General features: G+C 35.8%; 2 protein-coding genes and 1 pseudogene across 2 annotated transcripts; all 3 read right to left on the bottom strand.

Moving 5' to 3' along the window:
* Positions 1–247: 247 nt before the first annotated feature.
* On the bottom strand, positions 248–6,476 carry LOC110376829 (UDP-glucosyltransferase 2). The gene is made up of 8 exons (XM_064040878.1): positions 6,187–6,476; positions 4,278–4,368; positions 3,843–4,038; positions 2,988–3,182; positions 2,608–2,830; positions 1,641–1,860; positions 1,192–1,411; positions 248–764 (listed from the first exon to the last, which is right to left on the bottom strand). Exons 1-8 carry the CDS (start codon positions 6,331–6,333, stop codon positions 497–499), a joined length of 1,560 nt encoding a protein of 519 aa, XP_063896948.1. The 5' UTR covers positions 6,334–6,476; the 3' UTR covers positions 248–496.
* Positions 6,477–8,276: 1,800 nt separating this feature from the next.
* On the bottom strand, positions 8,277–16,473 carry LOC135118492 (UDP-glucosyltransferase 2-like). Its single transcript, XM_064040729.1, has 9 exons — positions 16,317–16,473; positions 15,721–15,876; positions 14,614–14,698; positions 12,859–13,051; positions 12,284–12,481; positions 11,658–11,877; positions 10,719–10,938; positions 10,273–10,492; positions 8,277–9,404 (listed from the first exon to the last, which is right to left on the bottom strand). Exons 2-9 carry the CDS (start codon positions 15,871–15,873, stop codon positions 9,143–9,145), a joined length of 1,551 nt encoding a protein of 516 aa, XP_063896799.1. The 5' UTR covers positions 15,874–15,876; positions 16,317–16,473; the 3' UTR covers positions 8,277–9,142.
* A 3,408-nt stretch (positions 16,474–19,881) lies between these two features.
* Positions 19,882–25,979, bottom strand: LOC135118494 (UDP-glucosyltransferase 2-like; annotated as a pseudogene).
* Between the last annotated feature and the right edge of the window lie 835 nt (positions 25,980–26,814).

Genomic DNA, 26,814 nt, shown 5'->3' with positions numbered 1-26,814 from the left:
AAATCGGTTAAACCCTCGTCCCGTGGGAACTTTTCTACGCTACTTCACGCCTTTCTCAATAAAAGGGCTAACACTGAAAGTGTTTTTCAGAGCGATCCGATTTAAACTCAGTACAAACTCAAATGAAGCGAAGAAGAACTTAACAAAGAGAGACAAACAATAATAATCATCCTTTTCTCCTAATCGTAATTTCACTATCAAGTTTAAGTAAGATTAGGGAAGGGGTACAAAATAATTGAAAATCAACTTAAATTAAAACTTTTTATATATCAAACTCAATTCAGACTTCAAGCGCACAGTGTGGATTTTATCATCTTTTAAATTGTCATTTTATCTTTAATTTGCATTTAAATATCACGATGATCTTACATTTTGCTGTTTAGTATTACGTCACTGTAATCTTTAAAGTTCTAGTTAGCATTACCTAATTGTGATTTCTTCTTCAATATGTACCTAATTACTAAACTTAAAGCTACTAACTATTTAATAATTTACTCTAATTCTTTTTCTTCTGAGACTGTTTCTTAGCTTTCTTTGTGTCAAAACTGGCAATGATATACTTGACCAGATACACAACAGCCAATATTATCGCTAGCACATCTAGGTACAGTCGTTGGTACAATGGTACATTGAAAGCAGGAGAGCGGAGGTGACGAGCGCCACGCGTGCGCACCACGTGCTCAACCCAGTGCACGATCTCATCACCAGGTTTTGTTAAACTGTCGTGGTAAATTGCAGACATTTCTTTCACTTTTTTGGAGTACCTGCAAAAGAGATTGTCCTCATTAGAAATGGAATACACATATCGATGAAAAGTATTTTGATATCTACAGGAGCCTAGGGGTTTAGGAGGTTAGGTAGGCAGCCGTTCCATGTCAAACTGCTGCTCGTTAGATTCCAAGACAAGATAGTTGGCAGAAAGCAAGGCAAACGATTATTAAAGCGATTCATTAACAGTATCGTTTAGCCAGTGTTACAGCTTCTATTCCTCTCTCCGACATACTTACATTCACATCCTTTTTATTCACAAAACTACATCATCATCATCATCAACATCATCATCAGCCTATCGCAGTCCACTGCTGGACATAGGCCTCTCCAAGTGCACGCCACTGAGATCGATTTTCGGTCGATTTCGATCGATCACAAAACTACATTGTGACAAAAAGATGTTCCATATCAGAAACTTACCGATCATCATTCAACATAACATCGATGGCAGCACTAAGGCCCTTGGGCAGGTCATAATTCAGGTTGACCCTCAAAGCGTAACCATTAATCACTGCCTTGTTAATGTTTGTGAACTGATCAAAGAACACAGGCACTCCTATGATTGGTACTCCGAAATGGATGGCTTCCATTGAGGACAACAGGCCTCCGTGTGTGATGAAGATCTTAACATTTGGATGAGCTGAAAGAGGTATTGCAAGATTAGTATCATTGGAAGAACCTGTATGATGTAATGGCTATTGTAAAATAATCTTATCTGCTTTTAGTTATACAGTACTAACACTTGGCCGATTAAATAAATACCTTCTCTTTGAGTGCGTGATCACCTTAATGATTATCACTCATCATCTTTGTCGTAGGTGTAACTATATGCGTTTTAGATAAAAAAGTAAAAGCAATTTAATCTTTACCTAAAATACTAGGTTGTGGAGCCCAGTGCACAATGTGTACGTTCTTCGGTACATCTGGCAAGTTAGTTTCGAATTTCCAAATAACGGTCTGTTTAAGTTGTCCAAACATGTTCAGGAGTTCCTGAACTAATTTTTTGGGTAAAGAATTACTTTTCAAAAACGACCCCATGCTGAAGTATATTACGCCATGTTTAGAATTCTCTATGAGGTCCTGGAAATGCTGTAAAAGAATTTGAACCTTAGTTATTATATGAAGAAGGAGAGCGAATAATCTAGAAAAGAAAGAAAGAAAATAAATTTTATTGCGCAACAAGCATACACGCACTTAAAATTAGGCACATTATACAGAAATAATAATAGAAGGGGAAAATTATGCGTCTTAAAGCGCGCAATACGGCCCTCGCTCAGGGCTAACGAAAAAAGGCATGATATCAATTTGAAATAGATGAGTGATTGACTTCTTTGATTAAAACGACTTATAAAAATATGAAGAACAGAAAAATGTGATGTCTGACAAAGTAAAACAGGAAAGATAAGAAAAAATTACAACACGGTAAGAATTGTAAACAAAAAAGTGTCGTAATCAGTAGGGTTAGCGGCTTATTGAAGAAGAGCAACATATAACAATGTAATTAAGTAAGGCGCGTGATATTGTTGTTGAAGTTTTTTATCTGTCTATTTCAAAACATCAAAACCTATTTACTATCGTCCCTGATAATAAAAATAAATTCAGGAAGCTTAATTATCTCATTGATATCTTGTAGTTTATTTCCGTATCATTTAAAGACAAGCCGTCTTACCACAAACATTTTTAAACATCAGTTTAAGACTTGTCTAAAAAAATGACAGATTATGACGTTGTTCATTTTGCAGCCACAATTTTTTTAGACAAGTGTAAAACAGACATTTAAGTTTTTGTAGTAAGGCCATATGAATTTTAATTCTTTGTGAATTAGATTGTTTTTACCTTTGGCAGTGGTTGCACAGGATCTTCAATATGGAAACCACCGACGTACTTAAAGTTTTGAGGAGTAGCTGGCCTGTCTCTGATTGCATGGTGTTCATTGGCGAAAATCAAAGAGGCATTGTACATAACTTCTTCGTAATCTGGCAGTGTTCTACCACGCTGGGCTAGTAGTGGTCCAAAGGTTTCTTCGTAAATCTTGCGCTCCTCTGGTTGTGTGATGAATCTGGTAATTGAGAATCAAGTTCGAATGATTTTATCATAATTAGGGGCATTAGAAAACCATATTCATTATATTAAACCAACATTAAAAGTAAATTCTGCATCAGTCTTGAAACCTGTCCATATCATGTAATCATCATAAAGTATCATGTAATACTTACGTCTTAAGGAATTGCCACCTGATCCTTGCCCACAACTCTTCTACTCTCTCGAACAAAGACAGGGGAAGGTCGTTTGGAGACAAGTAGTCTGGAGTGAAAGCAGGGTTCGTTCCATGGTCGATCAGTCTTAGCACCTGCCAGTGAGCTCCCATAGAATACAGCCAAATCATTGGGCAATCGTATAGCACTGCTAATCTGGAAATATAAAGAGGTAACATTATTATAGATTTTTTATAACAATCAGAGTTCTTTATAAAATACCATAGCCAACTGAATGGATATTGCTGGACCAAAGGTTGTCCTTTTTAAAACACTGGTTATTATTTTTGAAACTTGAAACTTTCTGTTTTTGTAATTTTAATATTTTTTTTTCAACTTGAGTTTCTAAGATTTTCCTTACTTGAAATAGACGCATTTTCAATTCATGACATTAATTGTGGCCTAGTGGGTAAAGGACCAACCTCTCAAGTGTGAGGGCGCGGGTTCGATCCCAGGTCAGGCAAGTACCAATGCAACTTTTCTAAGTTTGTATGTACTTTCTAAGTATATCTTAGACACCATTGACTGTGTTTCGGATGGCACGTTAAACTGTAGGTCCCAGCTGTCATTGAACATCCTTGGCAGTCGTTACGGGTAGTCAGAAGCCAGTAAGTCTGACGCCAGTCTAACCAAGGGGTATCGGGTTGCCTGGGTAACTGGGTTGAGGAGGTCAGATAGGCAGTCGCTTCTTGTAAAGCACTGGTACTCAGCTGAATCCGGTTAGACTGGAAGCCGACCCCAACATGGTTGGGAAAAAGGCTCGGAGGAAGAAGAAGACATTAATTGTGGTCATCGTAATACTTTTTGGTTACTTACCCAGCATATATTTCAGACTCAAGCAAATCACTGACAACAACGTCAAAGTGTTCGTTGGGGTCTTGTATGAGCTTCTTCAAGTTTTCATTCTGGAAGGTCTGACGAGCATTCTCCTGTGAGAACACTTGGATCTGGTAAGCTCCGTTCTTCTCAATTTGATGTTCTAGGACGTATCCCATTGTAAGAGTTTCATCATCTGCAATTATATTTGTCAAAGTTAAAGTAGTAGATTCGAGGTTTCTTACGAGTCCCACGAGAACTTCTTGCAATCGGATAAAATGTTGCTAATATACTATAAATATCGTTTATTTTGAGCGAAAAATATACTTTTCAAGTTCGTTCAGCAAATTTTGTTGAAATTATGTTTCTCTATTTAAGGAGATTTTTTTGGAAATGATTAAAATTCTTATAAATATTTGTATTCTAATAACGTACTTGCAACGAGCTCGACATTTTTGCTGATGTCAATTTGTCTAAAGTTTTTAGTTGGCGGATTCTTCAGAGGATACACAGTTACGTATGTCACCTGAAAGCAGAAAAAATAAAATTAGCAATATCATTTAACCTCTACATAAATAAGACGCTTTATTTATAGTTTCCCGTATATATTTTCATTTATTTTTTTATACTTCTCCTTAGGTTTTAAGAATTCTATAAAAAAAAAATACTAAAAATATATCATATTTTTTTAATATATTTGTAAAAGCACAGTTTTTGTATATATGTCGCAGGGATATGATAAAAACGGGAATTTGATCAATTCCCTAAGGGATTTGATCAAATCACGAAGGATGTTAAAATAACAACACGATTTTATCTTTTCCCTAAACAAATCTAGTGAATTGAACAAATCCCTAAACTGGTTCAGTGAAATGACAAAAAACATGTCAGTTCTTATTTGTGTCGTGCTTGCAAACACTAGGCAAGCCGTAGGTGTCTGTCACGCAGGATGCAAAACGAATAGACGTGCCTGTAAGAAAAATAATGCTTTATGTAATTCACGATGCCACAAATCAGCTACATGTTTAATAAATGATTATTACAAATAGGCACATCATACGCAACTAAAATATTTTTTAAAGAAAATTTGTTCATCTTTTTTTTTAATATTGTTCTGAGTAATTGTGATTTTTTATATCAATATTTCCTTGTATTGCACACACCTGATTATCATAATTATGTAGGTATATCTTACCCAATAAACCTTTAAAATATCAAAGCAAAATTATTTTTGTCATTTCACTGAACCAGTTTAGGGATTTGTTCAATTCACTAGATTTGTTTAGGAAAAAGATAAAATCGTGTTGTTATTTTAACATATTCCGTGATTTGATCAAATCCCTTAGGGAATTGATCAAATCCCCGTTTTTATCATATCCCTGCGACATATATATGAATTCAATAATATAACTAGTAAATAAAAACCTGTTGTCACAGTATAATAAGCAAAATAATGCCTCATCGCACAAAGTAGGGTCAAGTTATGCAAATGAGTATGTAGACAGCAAAACATTCGATTTATCTAAGTACACGCTATAAATGTACTACAAACGAGATAATTGCGTTGTCTGCTACGTTCTTTAGATTATATAATGTAATTTATACCTACTGGTTTCCTCGTTGATACAGGTTTGTCTATTATAGACGAATCAAACAACAGACATACGTATGATAAAATAATATTATTATGTTAGACTTGACCTTCTATCGACCCTAACTCAACGTACTATGAATCTATTTTATGGAAGTACTACTGATATAAATATAGTATTATATCAGTCGAAGGATGCGGGCTATTAAACTGAAGGTCCCGGCTGTCATTGAACATGTTTGGCAGTCGTTACGAGTCATCAGGGGCCCGATTCTCCTAACTTAATAGTGTCAAAATCGAATAGAAATTGAATCGCAATATGATCGCAATAGCAGTTTTAACCATATCGGGCATTCTGCTACTAATATAAGATCAATCGTATTCCAACGACATTCGATTGGTTTGCGGTTGGTCTGCTATTTTGGTGATTTTGGTCTATACGGTAGTTTGCTCTACAATCATATTGCAATCGTAAATCAGTTGCAGACAAAATGATTCATTATTGAATGACAGAAAAGGATAAAAACGTTTATTTCAAAGAAAAAATAGCGTAATGCCACATACGCTTCAATCGTAATTGGACCGAAAAAACGTGATAACGTTTAGTATGCTATTAGTGTTTGTAAACAAATTAAGCTTTATCAGTTAGTATGTTTTTTTATCATGGCTTATCAGTATGTCGTAAAAGCTATTAAAGTGAATTGTTATTATTTTTCTAGTTAATGTTTATATAGGTAAATGGTAGGTTGGTACCTCGTGTCCAGCATTCAGCAGATGTCTGACAACCCCGGTTCCTAATATACTTAAACTTTTAACCGGCATATGAAAACATACTAATACTTTCAACGATTCTACACTACACAGAACAAAAAACAAAGAAAATAACACAAGAAGCTTCATTTTAAAACACGTCGCTATAGACAAATGCGGAAGAATTCATTTACTTATTTTAAATATCGAATATCGAATGTGTTCTGTTTTTAAATATTGAAAGCGCGTGTTTAGTGCGCCCGCGCCTGATTCCTTTTGAGCGCAGATGATTGAACCATAGCGGCTTATTATACGTAGAGTTATCTATGTAGGTATAGGTATTATATTATGTCATCTGACTGAGTACCGTTGAAATAAAGGCGAGATTCCACCGGGCGTGTCTCACTGAATTAATGTTACTGATATTCTGCGCGCAATTGCAAACAGTAAAAAATTGCGTGAACGAGCATATTTTTAAAATGTGTGCAAACTATGTTAGTAGAATCTCGCCTTAAGAGTTTAGAGGTATGAATATTTTTAGTTATTTGGGTATTTGTTTTGTGATAATGAGTGGAGGTAAAATGTTCCAAATTATTTTTATCAAGAAAGATTTTGGTCTAGTCATCTTATTGACATGATTTTGATGGTCACATGCTCATTGTATATACCTACCTACAAATAAATGTTTTAAGTTGTCTGTTAAATCTTAGGATAGAGGAAATTACTAACTCACCAAAAAATACATGATACAGCAATTACCTTGACGGTTTTTTTGTTTTGCCCGACAGCCAAGATGTTTTTTTAATAACAGTTTTTCAAACAATGGTAATGCATAAATAATGCTCATTTATCGTGCTAAGAAAACATACTCTATTTTGTTGTAACCTGTGAGAGGAATATACATTTTGAATCAATACTCGAATGAACTGTTTTAGTTCGTTTAAAATCCACACAAATTGCAATATACATCAAAATCAATATTTTTGCCAGGAAAGCGTCAAAAAAAGTAAATAATTGAATTATTATTTCTTGAAGATGAAGGAAAACATCTTGAGGATACCTGGGCTACAAAGTCTGAAATCACCAACCCACATTGAACGTGGTGATTAACGCTCAATCCTTCTCAGTGTAAGAGGAGGCCTGTACCCAGCAGTAGGACGATAAAAAGTAAAATGATTATTATTTTTTAGGGATTCATAAAATGAATGAACGGAAAACCAAAATCATCTCCACCTATCAAGCCTTTTTCAAGTCATCTTACAATAACAGTCAGTTCGTAATAAATTGTGGTCCCCCTCCTATTTTTTCGGACGCAAATATACAGACAAAGTGTGTAGTTTATAACCTTCAATCGTTTTAAATTGACGCTGCAATGAATCTGACCACTTTATGTGTTAGCTATATTATATAGGTAGATGCTCTACTGGTAGCAAGTGAATTGCTCCAGTTATTCAGTCACCATGCTATTACTTTATCATCACGGAGTAAGAAAAGATGAGCGGAGATACTATAATGCAGGTAGGTCAGGCGCCTTCTTTTAGGTCAAATACGTACGGTGGGTGTGCACAAAACGATCCGTTACTAACGAGTCGTTCGGGTTCCTTGATACATTTTCCGATTTTTGGTGTTATGAAAGGGGCGGGTTCCAAAGAAGCCGTGTGAGGTTGGAATGGTGCATTCTTCGTTCCCCGAACACCCACATTTTGGCAACGCTGCTTTCTTAGGAGATTCTATATTATGACATATCCGCTCGTCATTTTGTTCTCCGTGGGCATGTATGTATATGGCTTATAAACGTGGGATCACCCATGCTAATATTATAAAGCTGAAGAGAATGCCCTTCACAGGGTCCCAGGTTCGATTCCGATCAGGCCCAAATCTGATCCACAAAGTGGGGTTTTCAGAAATTTTCACAACGCAATCCGGAGTCTGAAAGTAAGTAGCAAGCCAGCTTTCTGATAGATATCTAAGAGTGATACCCGGCAATCCTTCTCAAAGTTTCACATCAGAGACCGTCAGCTAGATTTCAGAGATCTGACACTAGATCTAATTAAGTAATGAAAGATGATCCTGCACCTCTCCATAAGAAAAGATTATTTATTTCCAAAATGCATTTATTTAGCATTCACAATTTATACAAAACAGAGCCACACTTAAATTATTTACAAAATCAAAGGTAATCCCTTGTTAAATAAATTTAATAATTGCAGAAGGGCAGAAGCCGAACAATTTTTATTTAATCAAATGCTTCATTCCGAGGAATATAGTAATACAAATTATTTCTACAGGCAATATTTACAACGTAAATCTATGAGGACATTAGAAATAGAAAAACGACTAATTGTCAGTACTTAATAAAGATAGATTACGTAGATATAAATTATAATTAAAATTTTTAGAATATAAATTCCGTATTAGATAAATATATAGATTGATAATTATGTCATGTGATGTGATCAAAAACAAATAACATGGTGTCTTCCTGTTTCACTATAAAATGGAAAACATTAACCTCTTACCACAAAAACTTTTAAACGTCAGTTTAAGACTTGTCTAAAAAAATGACAAATTATGACGTTGACATATGGTTCGTTTTGCAGCCACAATTTTTTTAGACAAGTGTAAAACAGGTGGTTAAGTTTTTGTAGTAAGGCCATATCTGTCTTTTCTGTGTCTGACTATGACGGATTAATAATACCAATTGCTATTATAATATACAAATTAATTTGTGGACTTTACCAATCCATCAGTTGTAACAACTAAAAAAATTACGCTCCCAACATTACAAAAAGAAATAAATACTAATCCTACTAAAAACACTAGTTTCACCATTTAATTATAAATATAACCAACCAGCAGCGACATTGCCACCATTTGGTCATATTTGACAACTGAAAATGGTTCGGTTATTAACACGTTATTAACATAGTTTAATGACGCAACTCACCGTAAATACAATTTAACTTCTTTTAACTTTCTGACTATCACTTTTACAGCAGAATCTTCTGAGTACTAGTAACAGGACAGCAGGAGTTAAAAGGATTAAAGCCAGGAGATCTAGGTACATTCGTTGGTAGAGCGGTATGTCGATCGCGACGGAGCGCAAGTGAGGAGCGCCACGCGTGCGCACCACGTGCTCCACCCAGAAGTTTAAGGCGTCTTTCGGCTTCATTTCCAAGTCATGGAAAGCTGCAGATAAGGCTTTTGCATTTGTGGCGTATCTGTGGAAAAGTGGAGAAGATATTATTAGGTATGTGATGAAGATGTCCTCCTAGCCGAGTATCTAAAACGGTGGCTGTTCTCATATAAGGATTCTAGCTTCCACTCGCGGCTTCGCCCGCGTGGTGTGTTGATAAAAAGTAGCCTATGTGTTAATCCAGGGTATCTACACACCAAATTTCAGCCAAATCGGTCCAGCTGTTTTTGCGTGAAAGACTAACAAACATACATCCATACATTCGCACAAACTTTCACATTTATAATATTAGTAGGAAGGTTTATTTATACTACATTTATACTATTCCTAGTAGGAATATTAGTAGGATTAGCCAACTGCGCAGAACATATTATAGAGCACAAGCGTAGACACAGGTGCACTCTCTATTCTTTCACTCTCATAGCCCGACGGCACGGTAATTTTAGGTAGGCAACACATACATACATAGGTGTTAAGAGCCAGATAAAAATAGTTCAAATATTTTTCCTTATATTAATTCTCAGTGATTTCCGTTGACATTAAGATAACGAGTTGATAGGTGTAGTTGAGTAAATCGGTCGATATATATTAAATACTGCTGTCATGTGATTATTATCCATATATTAGATCTTTACGAATGAATTATCAATTACTAGATCGAAATAATGCTCATTAGGTATTCGGTCTTTAATAGAATCCCTCTGGAGTTTTTTGTCAGTTTTTCTCCATAAGACCAACTCATTGGAACCGTGCACCTAGCCATTGACGTTTGGTAAGCACTCACAATAGGTCTATATGTAATAAGAACCTTTGATTTTGACCTATACCTATGTTTTGATGAGTATTACTTGAAAAAAAAAACAGCAATTTTAATTTAGTTGATTTTTACATACTTTGAATCACCCAGAACTGTATCCATAGCAACCTTCAGTTCGTTATGCATCGTGTAAGATAATTTGACTTGAACAGCGATGCCCTTCTTAACAACCAGGTTTGCGTTCATAAACTGGTCTCCAAACACTGGGATGACTACCAGGGGTACTCCAAAATGCACAGCTTCTGTGACGGACAGGAAACCACCGTGTGTGACAAAGAGTACCAGGTTTGGTTCAGCTGGAAAGAGAAAAATATACGTTAGTTAATGTTTTTGTACATTACAGTCGTAAGTTAAGACAGTACTGGTGTTAGATGATAATCTCAGATGGAGCCAATTCCTATTGTTCCATACGAAACTTAGTAGAAGGACATAGTATGGAATTGTTCAGATAGACTTCAGTATTATTGATTGAATTTTCTATAAATTCTCTTTTTTATTGACTTTATAAAAATTATCACTCACCCAAAATACTTTGCTGTGGTGCCCACTGAACTATGTGAACATTTTTCGGTGTGTTAGGAAAACTTTCCTCGAATTTCCAAATGACAGTCTGTTTCAGTTCTCCTAGCACTTTCAAAATACCCTGCTTCATGTCTTCAGGTAAGTCCTTACTCTTTAAATTGGATCCCAAACTGAAGTATACGACACCGTTCTTTGCATTGTCGAAAATTTTTTTCAAGTTCTGAAAAATTAAATGTATTGTCCATTGATTTAATTATAAAGGTGGCGTTGTACTATGTAAAATGTATAACTGTAACTAAACCGTAACCAGCCATCAAATCGGCGATTTCACTAATTGGGTAGGTGAGTTTGGTTATCGCTATAGTTATACATGGTGCAACTAACCCTAAGAAGGTTATGTAAGGGTTTGTAGTTTCGTACAAATCCAATCACAATAGTAATATATGCAGTACCCGTAGCAACAATTTACACATTTCTATCAAGTCATCTTGTTCAACAATTTGTTTATCTCTTAAAGTTCAGAGGTTTGATTACATTGATTGTGACGCAAATTCATTGGTCATCTTAGTTGGTCAATATTACTCAGCATCATGTGACACTTAAAAAAGTTATATTATTGAAAAAAAAAAAAATATTTAAAGATTCTTATTAAGGGTCATCATGAACTACAAATAGGGGTAATTTGATGATTTCCAACATCGTCCACTGTAGGTGCAGCGGGAGGGAGTGTCAGACTCTTACTGACTAAGACCCATCATGTTCCTTCTTAAGCCCTTTATGTACCAGGGCCGCGGTAACACTTCCGAACAATCTCGCAGCCCCTGTAGGCTTTGGCCACGGCGGGCCCCAATCAGATTCAAAGTAGCCAATAGCCGTCTCATTAGGTTTAGGTTAAGCAGTCCCTACATTCTCAATATTAGTAAAAACTGCAATACGAACCTCAGGCAACGGTTTAACATCATCATCAATATGATATCCGCCAATATGTTTGAAGTTCGGAGGCAAAGGTACTGCACTTTCTAGAGCCACTTGAGAGTTGCCTAGTACCATGGACACGTTGTATGTGAGGGCATTGTAGTCAGGAATTGGTTTTCCTAATGATTTTAAGATCGTAGATATATGTTTGTGGTATATGGCTTCTTCTATCGGTGGGAAGGCGCTGAAATGGAACGGATGAATTAGTTCTGGAGTCTAGTTTTACTTAGTAGTAGTGAAATGACGTCTTCGCTATTTAGAGTGTAGACTCAAGTAATTGTTTGGTATCAATTCTTTAGTCGTCTCTCAATATAGCGATAGATATTGAATTGATTTTTCCCAATAATAACTGTTAATAAATAATCGTTAATCAAGTCAAGCGTCAAGCGGATTTGAAAAAACTCTGACATTATGGCTTATTAGGTGACTAAACCTTCAGCCTAAACGATTAAAAAGAAGACTCTTAAATAGAACAAGTATGAGGTCTTATAAAACTGTTGTTTAGGATATCATAAAATCTTCCAAAAACAACCTACCTTTATTAATATTAATTTTATATTGACTAGTAAGGAGACTTCATGCATACTCACACATGCAGATTGTACAGCAAGGTCAACGTGAAATACAGTTCACGAACTCTTTCCACAAAGGAGTACGGAGCGATCCTCGCTTCTATGTAGTCACTGCTATATGCTGGGTTCATCGGCCCATGGATCTGGTCGAGGATCAAGGAGTGAGGCACTATGGTGAGGAACCAGATGAATGGGGCATCGTAGACTGCTGACAACCTGGAATTTTATTTATGTTGTAGTTTATTATGGACCTGGTTTTTCTGGTAGTGTTAGAAAGAAATAGAAAAAAAAAATTGCATATTGCAATGTTGCCAGTTAGAAGTCAAATCGAAGTAAAAGATGAATCTTGCCCCAAATCAATCATCCAAACTTGTACAAATATCAATATCTGTACAATATTTGTACTATTGAGGAGTTGTGGATTAAATAAACATTCTTTAAAACTGTTAGTGGTTTTGTTCTTCTTCGCTTCCCGAAAAGATGCGTTTGGTTAGTTTATAAAACTCTTTCCTATTCCTTTTATTACCCGTTGCATCTCAGGGCCGTATGAAAGCAACATTTTAATAGCCACAAACATTTTCGGATATACTTACGTGGAAAAAATATTATTGAAGAAATATTCAGCTACAATGACATCAAACTTTTGCTTTGGATCCCTTAACAGCTTCTGGACATTAGGATTAGCAAGCGTGACATCGGTCATGGTCGTGGTCATCCCGAACAAAAACTTTGGGTCTTGTAAATTCAAACTTCCAGTCATGATTGCTTTGACATCAATGTTTTTATCTGTTGAAATAATAAGAACATTAATTTCCCTTTTTTTTATAGACTAGCTCCTCATAGGGTTTTACAAACGTCTCACCAGGCGCATTCGGATAAGAAGTAGCCATTGAAATCATTTTTCTTACTTTTGTTACGGAGTATTAAAAGTCGTGGTGGCCTAGTGGGTAAAGGACCAACCTCTCAAGTATGAGGGCGCGGGTTCGGTCCCAGGTCAGGCAAGTACCAATGCAACTTTTCTAAGTTTGTATGTACTTTCTAAGTATATCTTAGACACCATGGACTGTGTTTCGGATGGCACGTTAAACTGTAGGTCCCGGCTGTCATTGAACATCCTTGGCAGTCGTTACGGGTAGTCAGAAGCCAGTAAGTCTGACACCAGTCTAACCAAGGGGTATCGGGTTGCCCGGGTAACTGGGTTGAGGAGGTCAGATAGGCAGTCGCTTCTTGTAAAGCACTGGTACTCAGCTGAATCCGGTTAGACTGGAAGCCGACCCCAACATGATTGGGAAAAGGCTCGGAGGATGATGATGATGTTACGGAGTATTAGTTCTTTAAAAAAATCATCAGTAAATTGTATTGGTTCGATTTACATTAAATAAGGAAAACGATGCTGTAAATTCAAATCATTTTTATGACGAAAACGTAAGAATTCTTGTTGTTGTTGCTTCCTCAAGGGAACCACTTTACCAACTCAGATAAAAAGTAGGTAGGAAGTAACTATCAAAACCCTTTCAAGGGCATTATTATAAATGTATGTCTCTTTCTGACCTCGGCATTATTATTATTATTATACTTGAACTTTAATTAGCAACTTGGTGTTATCGTAATTGGTGAGCCAATGAATTGGTAAATAGACAATTTTGTGTAAACATTTTATTATCTACACGAATACATAAAATAATGAGAAAACATTTTTTGTTTGTTTCATTGTCAGCACGTCCCTAAAAGGCTCGAAACTACTAAACCGATTTGTAAAATTCTTTCACAGTTGGAATGCCAAACTCTTCATGAGACCAACTTTTTGGAACCGTGCAACTAGTGTGACTTTTCATGGGAGTTTGCAAAGGCCTATTTGAAATAAAAACATTTGACTTTGACTTCCCGTGCCGTAGGCATGGGCAGTAGGTTGTTCCTACGGGTAAAAATACGGCACGGTACGGGCAAATGTAGTTGTTGTTCATCAATGAATTGGCACTTCTAGCTTTGTGTCTGTCATTTTAGAAACGTAAACAAATGACGGCGCGGCAATCTACAATGACTATGCATTTATTTCTTTATACGAGCTCAAGTAATAATATGAACTGTCTAAACTGGGAAGTAGGCATTGTTTTTATTATATCTTAGGATTTTTATAATGTTCATCAAACGATGCCCATGCCCATGGTTTCACCTATATTACGAGGTCATGAGTTAAATAAAAATCGTAAGTAACTGATGACTTCATCGGTCATTTCTGGAGTTTCAGTCATCTCCTTTTATAAGTTATTGAAATTGGTTCATCGGTTTACATTAGAAAAGCTCGGGAAAACAAAACAGACAGAGGTAGAAACAGGCTTTTAACTCACCGGAAAATACTTCGAGGTTTTGAGAGACGTCTATAATCTCCAGTTTTGCATGATTTATCTTTTTAAATGGCGATATGTACACCACCTGGAATCGAGTTAAAAACATATTTAGTTTTTATTTGAATACATAATGTTCTATGTGCTATAATTCTTTGCAGCTGACCCCAACATATGTATTTGGGAGAAGTATGATATGATGATACACAAATATTAAAAAAACAACCAAAATTGCTACGTAATCTTTTGATTACATTAGGAACGTAATTTAAAGTTTATCACTATATCAAGCTTAAGCCAGTGGTTTTGCTTGCAAGAACTACTCAGGAAAAACTGACCCGGAAAAAAACCGCACCGAAATATTTTTTTATTCGGTCTAGTAGTTCTTGATATTAGTGCGTTCAAGAAAACAAACTAAATAGTTCCATAATACGTGTAGATAAGGATTGTGTAAGTAAATGTCTTATCAGTGGCGACAAAAATGTAAATATCATTCTGATCAGCTGTGACACTCGTAGCATAATAAATAGCAAAAGCAACTTTGGTTTTTCGTAGAGTGACATAATGGTAAATATTGTTATCATATCCTTACTACTAATTTAGAGCTTGTGAGTAAGCCCATGCTGGGTGCATCGCCTGGTTGGTCGATTCGTGGATGGGTGTCATGATGAGTTCTTCCATCTTTCGAAGGCACGATAAATTGGTAGGTCCTGGCTATCATTTGAACATCTTTGGCCAGTCTTTACGGGTAGTCAGAAGCATGAAAGCCCCGGAATCAGAAGGTTGCCCGGATAACTGGGTTGAGGAGGTCAGCTAGGCAGTCGCTCCTTGTAAAACACTGGAACTCAGCTGCATCTAGTTAGACTGAAGCCCACCCCAACATAGTTGGGAAAAGGCTAGCCCGATGGTGTTCCAATAGTTCAAAAGAATACTCCCTTAAGCTTTGTGTATTATAGATGCTTTTTAAGATGTGTATGCTTTTTAATACTACTGTTAATCAATTTGGTCTTAATTATTTTTTTGACGCGTTTTAGTTATAGGTAGTGTTTCTTTTTGTTTGTTTGTTTTACTAGGATAGTTTTTTATATGATTTGGTCTTAAGGTACTTACTTCGTGTCCTGCATTGAGAAGGGCTTTCACAAAACTGTCTCCAAGAATACCGTGGCTAGGACTTGGCGTCGGAAACACTGCCAAGATCCGATATCCATCACACAAACACGAACTTATCAGTAACCCAAATAAAATAAAGTTTAACATTTTCATTTTCTGAAAAATAATAAATACAGAATTAAAAAAAAATAGCGTCCCGTGGCAGCTACTGCCCGCACCAGGATAAAATATAGCCTATGTTACTCGCAGATAATATAGCTTTCTAATGGTGAAAGAATATTTAAAATCGGTCCAGTAGTTTTTGAGTTTATCCATTACAACCAAACAAACAAAAAAACAAAGTTTTCCTCTTTATAATATTATTATAGTATAGAAGTATAGATTATATATATTATACAGGTAGTATAGAAAAAACGACGATGTCAATCGTTTTACAAATATTTTAACTATTTTCCTGGAAATATTTAGTTCCAATCTAAACACCAATATTTGTTCGAATAAATGAACATGAACGAACATATTTATTTACGATTTAGGAGGTAACATCACAAACTCTAACACTATTTAACTGTGTAAAATATTAATTTAAAACTTACTATATATTTTTTTAATGATAATTTTCAATTCATGTAAAAATCCCAATAGTTCCAGCCAGTTTCACAAACTAAGTTTATTTACTTATTCAATTTTAGGACAACGTCTGAAGTCTACGGTCCTTCGGTAAACGACTAAACAGGTTTTATATAAGGATCTATATTTATACAAACCATGATTCACGTTGTTGCTTGTAGACGTAAATCGGTTACCTATATCGGTTTATCGAAGATTACAAGATAGAATGATAGGACACTTTGTGTAGTAATCGCCAGTCATAACCTGACATTTAAAAGTAGCAGAGTTTACCTTCGCAATAAGAATATAATAAAAATTGGAAAAACAGTTTTTGATACCAAGTAGGTATCAAAAACTGTTTTTAGCTTTTGTACGATTTTTATAGTCAAAAAGTCTATAATACTGTAGATGTAAAGGGACTCTCGTATAATTATGTCACCGTTATGTCAGACTTGTTCGATATAGCGTGACAAGCGAATTTGTAAAACTGACTCACATTTAGATGCATTTTCCTCATCTTAATCGACTTAGTGAATGCACAGACATTAACTTTCACATTCAAATAGTGCGCACCTATTAAATATTACTCAATTTTAGCAAAACTATAGATAAATATGTCTTCTTAATATCGACGGGACAAACCGCGTGAAATAAATAATATTTATTGTAATAATTTGACAAGTGCATGCATGACATTAACTCCCGTTCTATATTTACGACTGCCTTTCCCGCGGTTTCACCTGCGTCCTGGAAGAATTTTCTCAAACTCAAACTCAAACTCAAAATATTTATTTGCATGTTAAGGTTGTACAGATCTTAGATATAGGTTTAGGTTCAGCTTAACGGCCTTTTGCAGGCGTTGCAAAAATGTGAGGGCTTATTGCTAAATTACTTATTGCTAACTTATATTCTAGACATAAACTTTTTATCAAAAACAAGTACGTATTGGATGTAATATGGTAGGTAGTATTAGGTGATGTATCTTTATTTACTTATATTACATATTCATGTTGGTATTTGCTGTTGTTATTTTATGAAGTATCTATTGATTTTAGCTTTTTTATTTTTATTTTTGAGAAGAGAGAGATGGCGTGACGACCTTGACGCCTATTGTCGAGACTGGTGGGCTCGGTCGAAAGATCGAGAAGTGTGGAAGCAAGATGGGGAGGCCTTTGCCCAGCAGTGGGACAGTATGGGCTAAAAATAAAAAATAATAATTTTTATTTTTCGAAGTATTCTTTTATTGAATAGAAACACCTTTTTATTAGGAATATTTTTAACTTTTTCTGAAATATTATTTCTTAATTTTCATTTTGTAGTTCTTTAGGTAATCTGTTAAATATTTTGACTGCCATGTAGTAGGGACTTTTGTTAAGCATTTTAATTCTAGATGGAGGTAAGTACAGTCTATTTTTATGACGGGTGTTTATATTGTGGGTGTCTTTAACTTTAATGAAGTCATTTTTATTTTTAAATACAAACAGGCATATGTCGTAAATGTATATGGATGGTAGGGTCAAGAGGTTATATTTGATAAAAAAAGGTCTACAGCTATCTTGGTTGTCTATTTGGGCTATGATTCGAATGCACTTTTTTTGTAAGACAAATAGGTCGTGTACGTTAACACTATCTCCCCATAGCATGATGCCGTATCTTAACCAGGAGTGTGCATATGCGAAATAAGCTGAAAGTGCCGTCTCAATGTTTGTGCTACATTTAATTTGGAAAAGGGCGTATGTAAATTTTGATAGTTTTGATTTTATAAGTTCTATGTGGGCTTTCCAGTTTATATGGGTATCTATGTTTATTCCGAGTAGGTTAAATGTATATACGTTTTGCAAAGTTGTGTTTCTAAAAATAGTGTCTATTGTTAAAGGTGGAGTTTTTTCTTGTACCAGGATATAGGTATAATTGTTCAACTTCCTTAAGGATATCTAAATCGGTTTAGATGTTTCGGAGTCTTTACAAACAAACGAACAAACAAAAAGAAACCCCTCAACTAAATTAATATAGATAAAATCTACTACACGATTTCGATATTAACAGTTCCTTAGTACTTTTCCCCTTGTCACAACAAACAAATGCTTACAATACAATATTTAACATTGATAGCCAAATTCTCCACTGTTTGAATGACTCAAAATTATACCAGATTGTGAATCGGCAGATTTCTCAAGTTCACGTAACTAGGTAGGTACCAAGGTGAGATCGAGTTGCCATGAGCGGCCATTTTGTACCTGTATTTTGTCGAATAAAAACTGCTGTGTAATCACGTGAGACGAGGATTTTTAAATATTCATTATGTAGCAGTAAACTTTGAGATATCTTGAATGCTGGTTTAATTCAAAAGTCAATGGTTGGTTGAAAGTCTTTGTTTTATTCCATTTTTGTTTTGCGTATGTGTTGCAACACACGTGACTCAATAAAAGTCAATTTTGCTTAAAACGACAGATTAGTATGCTATATTTTTATAAATAAATGAATTTCCATGTACAAGTTTCAAAGTATACAGTTTGTTTCAAGAAAAACTGACGTGCATTTTCTTTCTTTCTAAATGAAAGATCTCATAGGTAAATGGCAGCCCGTAGGTCCTCGATCTAAAGCGTTAAGCAACGCTCGGCGCGGTCGGTTCGAGGATGGGTGGCCATTCATGACGAGTACCTCCGTGTTGCGGAAGGCGCAGGTTAAATTAGGGGTCCGGCTATCATTTGAATATCTTTGGCAGTTATATGAAACAGGCAGACATACAGACCGAGTTACTTTCACAATATTTTTTTTTGTCTAAAAATATTCTGTCGTATCTATGCCCATTTGTACGCTTAAATCTTCAAAACTACGCAACCGATTTGCATGCGATTTTTTAAATAGATAGAGTGATTAAGGAGGAAATACTGTTATCCCGTGCGAAGCCGGGGCGGGTCGCTAGTTTCATTATAAACTCTATGATAATGAGAAACACTATCAGGTTATACAATTCACAAATCAGCCACACCTGATTGATGATATGACGTGACTGCTACATATTCTATATCAGATTACATAAATTCAGGCTTCTTCGTACACGGTAACAATATTTTTATTTGACTTGTCATTGAAATATCACTGATAATGCGTATTATTCAATGACGTGAGTAATTAATCAACCATGACAGGTTTCAGGTTTCGCCCGAATACCACAAGAACTTCTCCGAAATAAAAAATTGCCTATTGCCATTTCATCTCTAAATCAGACTAGCGGTTCCTGAGACTAATGCGTTCAGACAAACATTTCAGCATCTAATATTAGGATTGAGTTGTTACATACGAGTGTTGATTCCAGTTTTTGCACGAAAACTGGTTAAACGATGATGGTGGCATTTTTTGCTATTGATATCGAAACCACAGGATGGGCAGTAAGTACATTATTTCAGAGGAGTATTTAGGACCCTCGGTATTGGCGAATTGTTGGTATTTAACCGTTTTTCTCAACTTTCAGGACACGATGACTGGAAATCAAACAGCTATTTAACATTTATTTATTTATTATAACTTATTTATTTAATAGCTATTTACAATTTTCTAATGACTATGAGGTTCATAACAAGATTATGCTTAGAAATTCATTTGTCCTTCTCAGTGTTGCTTCAATCTATATTAAAAATATGTTGGGTACCTACTAAATTAAAACGAATTCTCTATCAAGATTCATCCTCTTAAAACATCAACAACACATCAACTACTTTTCTCCTTACTCTTTTTTTTCGATCTTCTACTCAGTACATATTTCACCACTTTCACAATAAACCCTATTATTATAGCTAAAACTACTCCTAGATCTAGATACAGTTTCTGATATAAAGGAACTGCAATTGCTGGTGAACGTAGGTGGGGGGCGCCACGGTTTCACACCACGAATTCCACCCAATGCGTAAGCGCAACTCCTGGAGGCATTTCGCGATCGTGGAATAGGGCCGATAGCTCTTTGGCTCTGTTTGTGTACCTGTCAAAGGAAAAAAAATATATTAGTACAATGCCCACAATGTCTTCTGTAGAAATGCCAGGCGCTTAGTGATGTCCACACGTGATCAAAAAGGCTGGCCTATACTTTGGCCATTGAATCTGCATTACCATCCAGCTTGTCAATGCGGCCAGCCTTTTAGGCACGATGATACGAAGTTATTTACGAACAATGTATATAAAATGTGTCAACCAACTTTTATTATTTGTGAAGTTTACTATGTAAAATGCAGGCTACTATTGTCAATCAGGTTATTGATCTCCCAATAATTTCAACAGACTTGTTAAAAAAAATACTGGATACTCTTGAATTTATTACTATAAGGTCACGGTGATTATAACCCCCAAAATATTCACAGCTTTATGTAACTTCACATTCAGTTCAGTTGTTGTCAGTCAGAAAAAAACTTACGTTTTATCTGTCAGTATCTTCCTGCCAGCAGCATCCAGTTCAGGAACCATATCTTCAGCCAAGGTCACCTTAATCCCGAATCCCTTTGCCTCCACGGATATCATGTTGTAATGCTGATCAGCCATCACAGGTAGACCTACTAGAGGCACTCCGTAGTGGATCGCTTCTGAGGTGGAAAGCTGACCACCATGTGTGATGAAGAGTTTTAAGTTTGGATGAGCTGGAATGTGAAAAAGCAATGGTCATCTTTTGAGGATATTCAAGTTAACGGTCAAAAAGTCCACGAAAACGTCCACGAAAAAGTTAAATCTGAAGTCAATAAATTGGCTTTTTGCAGACTGGGTCACAATTTTATTTAACTCTTACATACACACTACTAGAAGACCACCAATAAAAAGGGATTTTTAGTACTTTTCGTAATTAACTGGAGAAATTTATGACCCAGATGTAGGTATATGTATTACAATCGTAATGAAAAAAACTCAATCACGATTTGATCAACTAGAAGTAAAATTGCATATTATGAATGTGACTTCATTACATTTTGAAAATAAATATATGAACTAAAATCAGGTCCAAGATAAGCCAGCTTACCCAAAATACTGGGTTGTGGTGCCCATTTGACTAAATGAACATTTTTAGGTACATCGGTCAGTTCACTCTCAAACTTCCAAATGACTGTTTGTTCATATTTGCTGAACATGTCCAGTAAAGATCTCTTCATTTCTTCCGACATTCCATCGCTTTGTACTATAGAACCCATGCTGAAGTAAATCACACCGTTTTTAGCTTCATCCATCAGCTTTTGGAGATCCTGAAGTCATAATGAAAATATATAAGGCATCAAATTCGGCAGATGATTAAAAATGTTGACCAACAAATTTTATGGCAGTGGAATTTAAAAGGCGTGTGGCCGTTTCATGTCAATTATTTGTGACAGTCACTTTTGATAGGCTAAGATTAATAGAAGGTAGGTTTAGGTACTAGGTGTTAAAAGATATGAGTATTATAAATAAACACGTTTTGACCATTACAAGTTTCTAGCACGCCGAAATGAAACAGCTGTGATCTCCAAAGATTTCCTGCGAATATTTGGGGCAACAGACTAAACGTTTAGCACGTGCCAAGCAAGCAACTTAGTTTCGCTGCAGTAAGCAAACGAAGTTAAACCAAGCAATTCCGCAGTATAAGATTATAGCTGGATAAAAATCCACAGAGACCTAGCGTGCCGCTTGATTCCCTATTGTTGTACGTAAGTCCTTTGAGCGGGTGCAAAGATTAGAGAATAAATTCCGTCCGCGTTGCTTTTGGCTCAGTTCAAGCGCTCAGATTTTATTTTACCTAAGGGAATTGGCGTGATTACGTATTAACAGCGTCGGTAAGGTTTAGGCGTGTGCCGCACTGGATAATGTCTGTCGCCTCGAGATAATCGCCCAAAAATATTACGCCTCCATGCGACGCTTTCGCTTGTGATTTTGATAAAAAGGCCGCGATATTGTCGTTTAATTTAAATTCAGTGCAGTACTTATCGATAATGTCAATCCTTCTTTAAATATATTTAAAAGGCTGCTTCATTTTTATTATCGTGTTTTATTAAGAATGACTTTATTACCATTTTGTTTTTATAAAGGTATATTATTTTGAACAGCAAAAACAAGGGCTTACTTTTGGCAAAGGTTTCGTCTTTTCTATGTGGTATCCGGCGATGTTAGCAGCATTTTGGGGCAGTTTCATCGAGCCACCAATGGATGGGTGGGCATTTAGCAACATAAAGGACCCGTTGTACATAGCTTCTTCGTATGAAGGCATAGTAACTCCTCTTTTGGCAGCTATCTCGGAGTAAATGCTGTTGTAAGCCCACTTTTCAAATGGATAGTAGATTGCTCTGGAAGAAAAGGATCATAGTGAAAAGATCTAACGAGTTCTTCAATCAATATGGCTGTTGGAAAATTATTCGTAGGTATTGCTATGTATAGTGTATTTGCAATTAAAAGATGTTCAAACATTGATAATAATAATTATGAATAAATTAAAAGTCATCATGACTTATTTCTTTCTAAATTGCATTGATAACATGCCACTGCTCTAAATAATAATATGAGTCATTATGATATTTAAAAAGAGTGTTATCACTAATTGTTGATTTAATAAAGTATTGACTAACATTTGAATGATTAGACACATTACAAAAATATTAAAGTTTACAAAAATCATTAGTTTTAATATTAGCATGATCAATAGAAATACGTCGAGAAGAAATTTCGACATACTCAGTCTGCTTATTATATTATCTAGACACACGGCAGTGTGTCCGCCAAGTTCGAGCAAAAAAAGCGACACACCGGCCGTGGGTTATATTACACGAACCATTTCGGGCCAAATTCGACCCCCCTATAACTCAAAATCTATTTTATTTACGCATATCAAATTTCTAGTATCTGTTGAGACCCCCTCACTTATCTAAAATACAAAATTTCATTAATATACCTATTGTAGGACTTGAGATATTGACGTCAGAAAATCGCTATTTTTACTATACACTCACTGACTGACTGACTGACTCACTCATCAAAAACCTAGACCACTTCCAATGGTCGTATTGACTTGAAATTTGGCATGGAGGTAGGTCTTTATGTCAAGGTAAAGGAAAAAATCTGAAAATGGCCAAGTGCGAGTCGGTTTCAAAATAATGAAGGTATTTATACCCCTAAGGAACTAAAACGAACTAAATTTATCTATATTTATATAATATATCTTCGAATGGTCGTACCGATCTGAAATTCGTTACAAAGGTTTGTATTTAGTCAAAGTAAAGTAAAAATCTGAAAACGGCCAAGTGTGAGTCACTTTCGAAAATAACGAATGTGTAACTTTGATCCACGAACATAATATATGATAACATGTCATGTCAGTCAGTTGGTAAATCTAGGCCATTTAGTTAATCTAGTTTATTTCTTTGTAAGAAGCATAGTGCATATTCAAAACTTAATAATAAGAAAATAATAAAATAAACAACCTTACAAAAATAAATGAAATCCCACCCAAAACAAAAATGTGAAAGACTGCCAAGTTCGATGAAATGGGAATACTTCGCCTATAAAAGAAGTGAGATCTGAATAAGTACCAAGTTCCATACACATACCTTAGTTAAAAATAGTTACTTTTTAATGATGTTACTTGGCAAGTTTTAATAGAAAATTAAATACTTGATTCATTGCGTTTAGTAGGTTTATAACAAGGTGTGTGAAAACTTGCCAAGTAACATCATTAAAAAGTAACTATTTTTAACTAAGGTATGTGTATGGAACTTGGTACTTATTCAGATCTCACTTCTTTTATAGGCGAAGTATTCCCATTTCATCGAACTTGGCAGTCTTTCACATTTTTGTTTTGGGTGGGATTTTACTTACAACTGCACATTTCTCTTGACCACCTTCCAGAGTCCTTCAGCCCTCTGCCAGAAAGTCAATGGAATTCTGTTATGTGAGAACAGGTCCAAAGTATAAGCTGGGTTGGAGATCTCGTCAATCAGCCTCAATGCTTGCCAATGTGGTTCCGTAGAACATGCCCAGATTAAGGGACATTCCAATAGCGCTGGAATTCTGTAAACAATGAAATAGAAGTAAAGGAAAATGTTGGTGGGACAACGAAGACGCACACTGCTAACTAAACAGTCGGATGATAGTAGGAAACATTTTTTAAGAAAATCTGGATCTAATCACTGTTTTCAGTCGGTCTGATACCTGCTAAATCCCTGGTCTTAGTAATGTGCGTACTTTCATTCATTTTCATACAGATATATGAATCGAAACAAACTATTGGCCCACTAAAAGAGTGCAGTGTGCGAGTACTAGCGAGTACGTAAGAAAACGCACGAGGATACGCTGTTATTGAGAACATGCCTGACACTATGATTGAACCATTATAAAAACTCTAATTCAAGGTCACTGTTTTGTTTGAAATTTGCGCCAACTCCCATTTGGCAATTTTATGCAAGTCATTGTTATAAGCGATCTTTGCGTTCAAATTTATTTTATTTATCAAGTGGTTTTCTTACCCAACAGTTATTTCTGTGAAGAACCATTCTAAGACAACAGCATCAAACTTTTCTTTAGGATTACTCAATAATTTGACGACATTTGGGTCAGTCAAGAAGTTCTTATGCATTGTAAAAACGAAGTAGAAGAATACGGACTCCTCAAAATTCTTCTTGCCTATCATATTCTTGAGTTTGAAGGCATCATCTGGAACGTAATAAGGTAGCATTATGATCATGATCATGTTAACCTATTGCCGACCACTGCCCTAGGTAGGTCTTCCCTAGAGAGCGCAAACCATCCCTGTCTTAGGTTCAAAAAGCAATGCTTCTAAAGTTTGATGGTTAGACGTTCAGCTATTTGTGTTTCAATCACATGTGATTTTGATAAAACTTGGAAGTAATCTCATATATCAGAACATTAAATGGGCTACTTTTTATCTGTTTGGAAAAAGGCTCCCTTAAGACGCTCTGGTGGAGGCTCGTCATATTATGCAACAATGATTAAAATTGACATAATCATATTAACGAGCAATATAAATAATCACATAGTTCATCTGATTAGTTTTTGATAAGATATGTTTTTTTCCACAAAGATAGTATGCCTGCATCAGTATGACATAATCAGAAGATTAGGAAGTAAATATTACACTTTTGCATAGGTGTATTTTCATACATTTTGAAGTTTTTCATTGGTAAGCATTCTTTTCTACAGTGTAGTTAACTTACCATTCATGGTTTGTTCCTTGAAAAAATCTTGCAAATATGAGACGTCGATTTCTGTTAAGTTTTGGACTATCTTCTTACTTGGGTATGACGTTATGTGGACAACCTGGAATAAACACAAATCATATGTAGGTAATGAGTTCGTTTAGAATATAGTAGGTACATAAAAATCTTTCAGCTATATAAAACGTAATTTCACCAGACAGGTCTTCAAATAACTTTGCCTCTCTGACGTCTGCCATTTGATATCGTGCGCATGCGTCGCAGTGTATTGTTTTCATATTTGGCCTATCGTAAAGTCGCTAGAAGCTAAGTTCAGAGGGGTAAAGTTATGTGACAAGAACTTTCAACCAAGAATTACCTCATGTCCAGCGTCTAGCAGTCTGTTGGCGTATGGATACGCCCTAATATGCTGTGACTTTTGGATGTCATGGGAAAGAATGAACGGAAAACCAAAATCATCTCCACCTATCAGGCCTTTTTGAAGTCATCTTACAATAAAGTTAGTTTGCAATAAATTTTGGTCCCCCTCCTATTTTTTCGGACGCAAATAGACAGACGAAGTGTATGGTTTATAACCTTCAATCGTGTTTAAATTGACGCTGCAATGAATCCGACCGCTTTATGTGTTAGCTATATTGTATAAGTAGGTGTTCTACTGGTAGCAAGTGAATTGCTCCAGTTATTTAGTCGCCATGCTATTACTTTATTACCATGGAGGAAGGAAAGATGAGAGGAGATGCCATATAGCAGGCAGGTCAGGCGCTCTTCTTTTAGGTCGAATGCGTATGGTGGGCATGATCAAAATGATTAGTTATACGTAAACTAACCAGGGGTTCCTTGATACAAATTTTTTGTTTTAACAAAAATGGGCGGGTTTCAAAGAAGCTGTATGAACCTGTTACATTCTTCGTCCCCCGAACACCCCCAATTAGGCGACGCTAGGTACTTTGCTAGGAGATTTTACATAATAACATCTCCATTTTGTTCATCATGATTATAACAATGGCATAAAGACGTGGAATAGTCTATGCTAATATTATAAAGCTGAAGAGTATGCCCTTCACGGGTCCCAGATTCGATTCCAATCAGGCCCAAATTAGATCCACAAAGCGGGGTTTTCAGAAATGTTCACAAAGTACTCCGAGTCTGGAAATAAGTAGCAGGCCAGCTTTCTGATAGATATCTATGACTGATACCCGGCAATCTTTCTCAAAGGTTAACATCAGAGGCCGTCCGTCGGGTAGGTATTAAAAATTCTCTGACCCTAGCTTTTGTTCGGAGATGAAAGGTAATCCTGCAGTTCTCTAAG

This window comes from Helicoverpa armigera, chromosome 23 (assembly GCF_030705265.1).
Source record: "Helicoverpa armigera isolate CAAS_96S chromosome 23, ASM3070526v1, whole genome shotgun sequence".
NCBI lineage: Eukaryota > Metazoa > Arthropoda > Insecta > Lepidoptera > Noctuidae > Helicoverpa > Helicoverpa armigera.
Note: the sequence above shows the minus strand (reverse complement) of the source record. Positions and strands in the feature narration are given on the sequence as shown.